General features: G+C 35.8%; 1 protein-coding gene across 4 annotated transcripts; it reads left to right on the top strand.

Moving 5' to 3' along the window:
* Nucleotides 1-1,732: 1,732 nt before the first annotated feature.
* Nucleotides 1,733-8,510, top strand: LOC125813269 (uncharacterized). 4 transcript variants are annotated; one of them, XM_049492757.1, is made up of 9 exons: nt 1,733-1,965; nt 2,084-2,307; nt 2,431-2,631; nt 2,723-2,845; nt 3,436-3,473; nt 3,573-3,681; nt 4,811-6,892; nt 7,622-7,770; nt 7,907-8,510. In XM_049492757.1, the coding sequence occupies exons 2-9, from the start codon at nt 2,236-2,238 to the stop codon at nt 8,145-8,147; spliced, it is 3,015 nt and encodes a 1,004-aa protein (XP_049348714.1). In that variant the 5' UTR covers nt 1,733-1,965; nt 2,084-2,235; the 3' UTR covers nt 8,148-8,510. The 4 variants fall into 4 exon arrangements, with proteins under 4 accessions (XP_049348714.1, XP_049348718.1, XP_049348717.1 ...); XM_049492761.1 differs by having other exon boundaries at nt 1,733-2,307; nt 4,811-5,641; nt 5,810-6,892; XM_049492760.1 differs by having other exon boundaries at nt 1,733-2,307; nt 4,811-5,725; nt 5,894-6,892.
* Nucleotides 8,511-9,460: the final 950 nt, after the last annotated feature.

Below are 9,460 nucleotides of genomic sequence, written 5' to 3'. Positions count from 1 at the left end.
ACTTTTATTATTCCAGAAAACTAAAAGATATCTGTTTTTCTTTTTGGAAGCAATGATTTTCTTTTAAATTTAGATTCATTTCAGTCCCCTACTCTTCTCTTCACCAATGATGATGTAGCAAACACCTTTTGCCATTATTATAATTACAGAATATATGATACATTTATTATAACAGAATTTATGAAGAACGTATACAACATATTAACGTAGTAAATATCACATAATTTTGAATTTGTCTTGCTTAGCTCAAATTTTAGAATTTATTATAATAAAAAAATTAGGAATAGAAAAAGAAAAAAAAAAAAAAAAGATTATAATCAATAAAATAGTGTTCAAATAATCAACTAACCGAGCTTCTGATTCGTTCGAAAAGAAAGTTGGGAGGATAAGATGGGATATTTTAATATGGAAAAAACAGAACCCCCAGTGTGATCGGTTTCCTGGGTGAGTTCAATTAATAAATGCAACAACTCACATGAATAGCTGTGTCCTTTGTTGGCACTGCTGAGGCACGTGCTAGACATTAATATCATTATTCCGCAATTAAAGCCTGTCATTTACTCTCCTCGTCTTATAGAAGATGTCTATATTACTAAAAATATTTATTTTTAATTATTTACAAATATAAATATTGTAAAATTTCAGAAAAAAATCTTACATTATTAATCTTGATATGATGAATAAGACACATAAATATTAAGTATATTAAAAAAATAAGGAGTAAATTAGTAAAATTAGAACCTATAAAACAGAAAAATGGACAAGTAAAATTAATCGGTATTCTACTAAAAACATATACATCTAACAACGTCCACACAATTTTAACCAACAAAATAATTGCCAACATTAATAAACGTGTAAGATGGATACTCGCCAACAGAAAATAAAGGCAATAAATGACACGTTACAATAGAAAGAGTACCTCTATTTTTGCTGCTGGGATACATAGCTTCTTTTTCATTTTACCAGCGCTGCTATGAAAGTGCTCTACGTAATTGCGCTGTATCATCGTCCATCACAGACTCAAAAAACATTTTGATTTAGAATTCTTATTCTTCCTAGGTCATTGTGCCACACGAGACAATTAAATTGCTAGAAAATGAAAGGAGAAATGGACTTCAAGAATCAATCAATCAAAAAGCAATCAACAATTCAAAATTAAAAAAACCACAATTAATGATTAACATATGAAGATTCTTTACATATTCGAGGATGTATATCATATTTTAAAACTTTAAACTTGTCTTCACCATTGTGAAAAAAGAGGGGATAATTTCTCCTCTTTTTTTAGGGATGCCATGTTACATCACGTGAAAATCCGAATTTACAGATCAGAATAGCAAGGATGAAAGAACCAACAATAAGAATACCGTTGTTATATGCAATTAATTAACACAAAGAATGGTATAGACTATAGACTAAGAAGTCAGCAGGATTATAGTCCAAACAACGTCTTTGTTGGGTCTTGGGGACACATCTGGAAAAACCCAAACCAGCTGAGTGATAGCATTATATTTTACCTACCTACACTTTTTTTTCTGGTCATCTGTAACTTAAAAAAAACATTTGTAAATATCAGAAAGAAACCCAATAACTATAAACTATATAAGCTTAAATTAGAATGAAAACACTGGCATCTCAACAAAAAGCAAAATGTCTACTAAAAAGTGAACTCAATATTGAGTAAAGATCTAAAATTCTATGGGTATTAATGCAGGTCCCTTTACAACTAAAAGTATGCATCATTTGGATAAAAATTTAGGTCACTTCTTAACATTGAAAATATAGGCGAAAAGTAGTTTGACCTTCATGGAAAAAAAATATATTCTACTCAAATGACAGTCTGGATAGGGATCAGTCAGTCCCACATAAAGAAAAAGGAAGACAAGCTTGTGCAATAAAAGTATTGCTGTGTGTCATAACAAAGCACTTACTCATCATCTCTTTACTTCAACTAAAATAAAGGTATTGCTTATTTTATGCACTCAAAAAAGTAGGAGACATTTAGCTGTTGTTATCTGATACTCATATTGCATATTGTATTATATTTCATTTCCTTTCTTCTTTCAACTTGTACACCAAGCAAAGCATCTGCATCCTTCAACTAGAGCCTAGAGGGCAGGAATATCTTTACTTTCAAACCAGAAACACGAAATATAGAGTAAAGTGAAGCAGTCAGCTTTCTCGGATCCCAAAGAAAGAGGCCAAACAAATTCATTTTCTGATTTAACAATCATGTTCAAGTCCTCAAAATGGAAAAAGGAGAAGATCAAAGCTGTATTCCAAATGCAGTTTCAGGTAACACAGGTATGCTAACAGGATGGTTAAAAATTGCTTTGTTCAGTTTATTCTCAAATGATGTTAACTGCATATATTATTGAGAATTTAATCTCACTGAGCTTACGAATCACTCAATCATGATGATTTCAGGTGCCTAAACTAAAAGCGAAAAAACTGATGATTTCACTAGTTCCGGCAGACGCTGGAAAGCCGACAGTGAGACTAGGAAAAACAGCAATTATCGAAGGAACCTGTTCATGGGAAAATCCTATTTACGAGACAGTGAAATTAATCAGGGATCCAAAAACAGGAAAATTTAAACAAAACATTTACTACTTTGCTGTGGCATCTGTAAGTAACAGAAATGCAATCTCCATGTATGCTCTGACCACCTTACGGTTGGAACATTTGCTCACTACTCATCGACATGATGTCATCTCAGGGATCATCAAAATCAGGTTTTCTGGGAGAAGTTGGTCTTGATTTTGCAGATTTGGTAGAGGCAACTGAAAGCTTAGTAGTATCCCTACCCCTAATGCCACTGGAGACTGGCGCGATTTTGCATGTATGTCCTCTCTCTCCTCTCCACAACACACACACACATACATACATACAAACTCTTCCATGGTAGAGGACTTCTGACATGACTGCTGATCAAGGTTTACAACTTCCTTACTCAACACCTCAAATGGGAAAGGAAACAGAAAATAGATAGTATTAGAATAGGAACTTTGCCATAATGTTTGCTAACTGTGAAGTCCCAAATTGGTTGAGGGGAATGGGTTATGGTCTTTTTATATGGTCTTAGGCAACCTTCCCTCATGAGCTATCTTTTTGGGTCGAATTAGGTTCAATATCCATTTCTTAACATAGTAGCAAAGCCAAACCCAGCAATCCCTATTATTGGGTTTCTCAATGTTAGGCCCCCGTAATCCATGCTCCAATTGAGTTCAGAGCATGTGGGAGAGGTTAAGTTCAACATTGGTTGAGGGAATGGGTTGTGGTCTACTTATGTCTTAGGGAATCCTCACCCTCATGAGCTAGCTTTTGAGGTTAAATTGAACTCAAAGTCCATTTCTTATTACTAACAAAGTAAACAAAAGTTTTTTATGTTTAACTATGTTAGTCTAAGATATGTATATATATATGAAACAGGTCGCAGTACAGAATATGCAAGGAGCTCAGGAAATCAGGTGATTTAGCATCAATACCACACTAAACATGCTATCAATCTGGCTTCAGTTATCTACAAGTCTGGATACTAAAGTAGCGTTTTAACAAAATAATTTCAGGCCTACTGAAGATAGTGCTATTTCAAGGACTGATTCTCTAGATCAAAGCTTTGAAACAGAACTAGGAAGCAATGGCCACTATGGAAACGGACATTGTACATCTACTGAAGTAAGGTCTCATATTTATGTACTTTTGCATTTCTTCATTTTACTGCATACAGTATTATCCATTCCACAAGCAATGTTGGACTCTAACAACTCTAACACCCCTTTCATGCCCAAGCCCAACTAGAACGTGGACCGGGAGCCCAAATAGCTTTGATACCATGAAAAGATATGGCACTAGGACCTAACTCAATCCCAAAAGCTAACTCATGAGGTAGGATTGTCCAAGTCCATATAAGCAAACCATCAGTCCATTCGTCAACCACCGTGGGACTCTAACCCACTCTAAGAAATACAATGAGGAAGAAGACAAAACATAGAACAGCAAAGTTTGGGAATTGAGCTTCTCTATTTACAGCTGAATGCTTCAATCAAGCCCTCAGAGTTTGGAGTAATATTTACTTCGATTAAAACCCTTGCGGCATGGCTATCAGCCTATCACTGTAAAGATTCACTTCTCAAATAACAGTAACACAACTTCTGATGTAGTTCGTAACTTTTTATCTTTATAAATGATCTAGAGGCAATACAAATCGAATTGGCACCTTTATACAAACTGTTGTGAAATATCCCTTAAATCCTTCAACATGTGTAACTGGTCTGAGGTTCGCTAGTGGAGTGAACATTGGTTACAAGAAAGAGGCCTGATTTAAGTTTCCAATACATGTAAAGAATCTGAATAAAGTCTTATGTGATGGGTTTTGCCAAAACCATTATAAACACTTTTGGAACTTTTCTACAAATATAAAAATGGGAACGTTGTGAATCTCTAACAACAATATCACTTATTGATACACTCAAATTATTTCAAGGATGGTTTTCAATGTTGTCTTCTTTTCATCAGCTAGAAATGAAAAATCCCCTATGCTTATATTTACTTTAACTTCACAGATTTTCAAATAGAAAATTTCACGACTCATTTGAGAGACGCTAAAATGCAGATGACAAAGGCAATCAAATACAACAATTTGGATAGAGTCAAATGTGGGGTGTAATCCCTCGGTTTCGATACATCTTGCCAGTGTTGTCCTAGTCAGATAGAATACCATTTTAAACATGTTCATGCTTCAGAGAAACTATTTGTATCTCGTAGCTGCATCTTGCAATTAAGCTTTTTTTATTATTTTCCACAGGATGAAGAGTTGAATGAAACATTTCGTTATTCCAAGCAAAATAGTATCCCACGGGATCCTCAACCAAAAAACAGTCTTGTGAAACAGTTCACCGCACAAAATGCAATTAATCCCCTTGAAAGACATCTACATCAGAGATCATCCACAGATTGCTCGCTTGGCTCTGATTTAGATGGGAGTGTAACTGATACAACACACAAATCAGAGGAGGATCTTCTGAGAGACACTGCCCAAGAAACTTCAAGTAACAGTTTTGAGTCCATGAAAAATAAGATCATAATGCTCGAGCGTCAGGCAGAATTGTCAGAAATGGAACTACAGACACTCAGAAAGCAAATTGTGAAAGAAACCAAAAGGGTACAGGAACAGTCGAGACAAATTTCTAATCTAAAAGAAGAGAGAGATGTCCTTAAAATCAAATGTGAGAAACTTAAACTGAGATGTACAGATGAGGTGGATGCAGTAGCTTCAGATAATGCAGGAGCAGATGACAAAAAATCGACAGCTCTATTGGAAGAAATCAGGCATAAACTTCAGAAAGAGAAGAACTTCAATAGCAAATTGATGCTGAAGCTGCAAAAGACGGAAGACTCAAATTCTGAATTGATTCTTACAGTAAGAGATCTCAACAAAATGTTGGACCAGAAAGATAAGGATATTTCGTATCTTTCTGAAAAAGTTAGGTCCAATAAGGATTTGCTAGAGGCCGCTGCGGAGAGAACCCAACTAAAGATTGGTCAGAATGAAGATAGAAAAGCTAAGGAGCTTAAATTTGCAGATGTATCTCAATCACTGAAGCAGACAATTGAAAAATTACAGGATGAAATAGAGGTCTACAAGAAAGACAGCAATGAAATGAAAGCACAGATGGACCAGCTTGAAAGCCATTGCCAAGTGTTGGAAAATGAAATAGAGGTCTACAAGAAAGACAACAATGAAATGAAAGCACAGATGGACCAGCTTGAAAGCCATTGCCAAGTGTTGGAAAATGAAATAGAGGTCTACAAGAAAGACAACAATGAAATGAAAGCACAGATGGACCAGCTTGAAAGCCATTGCCAAGTGTTGGAAGATGAAATAGAGGTCTACAAGAGAGATAACAATAAAATGAAAGCACTAATGGACCAGCTTGAAAGCCATTGCCAAGTGTTGGAAAAGGAAAATGATGATATTAATCATAACCTAGAGCAATGTGAGCTGCAAAACCTGAAAACACAACAAGAACACTCAGAATCTTTAGCCTCTATAAAGCACTTTAAACTCCAGGTGGAGAGACTGGAGGAAGAAATGAAAACACAAACGTCACAGTACTCAAAATCATTGGATACAATAAACGAACTTGAAACACATGTTTCAATGCTGGAGAAAGAACTGGAAACACAGTCGCAGGAATTTGAAGAACATCTGGAAGCAGTCACCCAAGCCAAAGTTAAGCAGGAGCAGAGGGCGATAAAAGCAGAGGAAGGATTGAGAAGGGCAAGGTGGAGTAATGCTAAGGCAGCTCAGAAACTTCAGGAAGAATTAAAAAGACTATCAGATGAAATGACATTGAAGATTGATGAGAAAGAAGAACTGGTCAATGATGCAGTGACGGAAGCAACTGTTCTGCGTGAGGAGAACAAAATTTTAGAGGAATTACTGCAGAAATCTGAAGAAGAACTTAAATCAACAAAAGAACATTATGAAAGAGAAGTTCTTGAATTGAAAGCTTCGTCAATGGAGATAGGAAGGCTAAATCTAGCAGGGTCAGCGCACTGCAAACAAATGGAGCATAGAGAAAAAGTCGGATATGATACGGAGCAAATGGAAAAATCAACTGCTGAAATAGAGGTAGAGCAAAAATTGACCATGCAAAAGGAATTGGAGAGGGAACTAGCTTCAGTGAGGAGGGACGCAGAAATGTTTCTGGAGGAATTGATTCCCTTGAGGACTGAAGTGGATGAAAAGAAGATAATTGAAGAAACCTTACAATCAGAAGTAGAGAAACTACACCTACAGAATGACGAAATGAGATGCAGTACAAATCAACTGAAGTTGGAGAATGAGAACCTGATGAAGCTGGTGCTCAAATTACAGGAACAGGTACTTTGCATTAATAAAAAAGTTAAGACATTTAAAACTTTATGGGATTACTCATAAATTATAGAAGACCTGAAAAGAGAAGAAACTGTTTCTCTTAATGCTCTAATGTATCCCTTTCTTCAACAATGATATTCAATGCCTAGAGGTGAATTAAATTCAAAGAATCATAATGATGACTTTCACTAACAGGTTGTCCTTTCTAGGTAGTATAAGCATTCATCAGGTTGATAGAAAATTCTCTCATTTTTTTATGATACACATCCTTTTTAGATACTACTACAAATACTGATAACCTACAGACGTTTTGCATGTTCCAAAAGTCCATATTCACAGAACAGGTTCGTATATAAGTATGAAGTCAATGCTCCTGTAGAGCTTCAACAAACTTAACAATTCTTAGTACCTTAATCTTTCTTCTACAACTATAAATATTGCATGAAAGCAAAATCGTATTTCATCGTCATCCAAGTTAAATTGTCAATTCATATAGAACAAAGAGAGTCCATTAAAAACCATTAAACCATTGACCTAGATTTGAAGTAACATATTCACAGACATAAGGAGTTGATTCCACTGAACACCAACTTGTTGACATTTCTGTCAAGTTTTCTACACCTAAGATTCCTGTATTCTCATTCGAGTTTTTGACTCCGATTAGCAAAAGACTCACAAAAAGGCTTCAGAAAGCATCACTATATTTCTAAAGGAACTGCTGATCTTGACATACAGGAGGATGAACCACCTGAAGAAGCAACTCAGGATAGTATTGTAGCTGGAGGAAGAAAATGTATGGGGAAGAACATTCATCACCAAGGAAATGGCTTTACAGAAGGAAGAATTGTGCAGAATGGATCCAGAAAAATTGCTAATATAACAAGGTAAACCAATAGAACTTTTACTGAACCATTGCAGCATTGCTAGCATCTATTCAAACAAATTTGTCAACAGTGAGAAACTGCAGTTATATGGAAGGATAAAGAAGAAAAAGAACTTAATTTTATATTCCTTCTGCAGAAGAGAAGTTGATTCAGGAAGAGTGGCAGAAACGATCAATGGCCAATCCCAAAATATACATGATCCTGAAGAATTACGAGGTCAAGTAGCTTTATTGACTGAGAGAAACAAACACATGGAGCATGAATTGAAGGACATGCAAGAAAGATATTCAGAAATAAGTCTTAAATTTGCAGAGGTAGAAGGTGAAAGGCAACAACTTGTCATGGCTTTGCGCAATTTTAAAAATGGAAAGAGGTAGTAGTTTTCCAACTGGTATATGATCCACTCATTAGATTTGCGCAAGTCAACCTTCTGTAGAAGGTAAATGAAGCAGTGGAAAATAAGGTTTAAAAAAGTAGATTCCCTGGCAATAAGAAGATGCTTCAAATCCTCAAACTTCCAACTTCCAGGTCATAGACAAGAAACCTGTCAGAATATCTTGTGATCATTATCTTCCATTCATTTTTGGCCAGCACAATATGACTACTTACTAGATTATTTGCGAGCAGTATATCCAGGTTTCATTCTTCTGTAAAATTTTACACAGGATCTGAAGATCAGTTGATAATGTTCACAAATTATTCACATAATAGAAATGTAAAAGCATGTTTACTTTCCTGTACATAGCAGATATTATTTTGGGATAGACAAAGAAGAACTAGTATGAGTCTAGAAGCAAGTTATTCAAGCTTAAAACGTGGTCCTTTACCATGATCTTGCATGGTCATGGTCATTAATTTCAGATACTACTGATGCAGCTGGTCAATTTATCAATGCAAATTAGGCTGCACATAATCCACGTGGTAGTGGTGGTACCTCCCACCACCCCCACCGCCAAAGGCTAAGAACAACAACAACAACATACCCAGTGTAATCCCACAAGTGCGGAGGGCAGATTGTACACAGACCTTACCCCTGCCTCGTGGAGGTAGTGAAGTTGTTTTCGATAGACCCTCGGCTCAAGAAAAGCAAATTAAAGCAGTTTTAGAAAAAGCAATTACAAAAGCAAATAGGCCATGACAAATAATATGAGAAGCATTTTGAAGAAAAGAAAAAAGGAACAGTAACAACAGCTAAAAAGTATGATAACCTAAGTACAAGAAACAACACATAGTAACAAAAACCGATGGACGAGGGACTACAGCAATGATGCTAATACTACTGGTAAGAAGGGGAAGATGCGGTGCTCCAAACCTCCTAGCCTATCTGACAAAAAGTGAGACAACACTCAATTACAAACTCTACCCTAATCTGCAACCTCCATAACCTCATATCTAAGGTCATGTCCTCAGAAAGTTGAAGATGTGCCAAGTCCTGTCTAATCACCTCTCCCCAAAGGCAAAGAAGGGGGAAATTATTCACAATAAGGTCATTTTTGTATTTTTTTAAGTTCCAGGTTTAGCTTAGGTTAACCAAAAAGTCTCAGATAGAATCAGAAGCCTTGTGTGCCCCCAATTATAACATTGGCAGTAAACTATTTTATCTCTCAGTACTCTAGTTAAAAGTATCGTCATTAGGATTCTTTAGTCATAACATGTTTAACATATGCTTGCTTCTCAAATAAAAAGACTT

Source organism: Solanum verrucosum, unplaced genomic scaffold, assembly GCF_900185275.1.
Source record: "Solanum verrucosum unplaced genomic scaffold, falcon-dt-bn FXZP01000189.1, whole genome shotgun sequence".
NCBI classification, from domain to species: domain Eukaryota; kingdom Viridiplantae; phylum Streptophyta; class Magnoliopsida; order Solanales; family Solanaceae; genus Solanum; species Solanum verrucosum.
The sequence above is the reverse complement of the archived record's forward strand: the minus strand, read 5'-3'. Positions and strand labels throughout refer to the sequence as shown.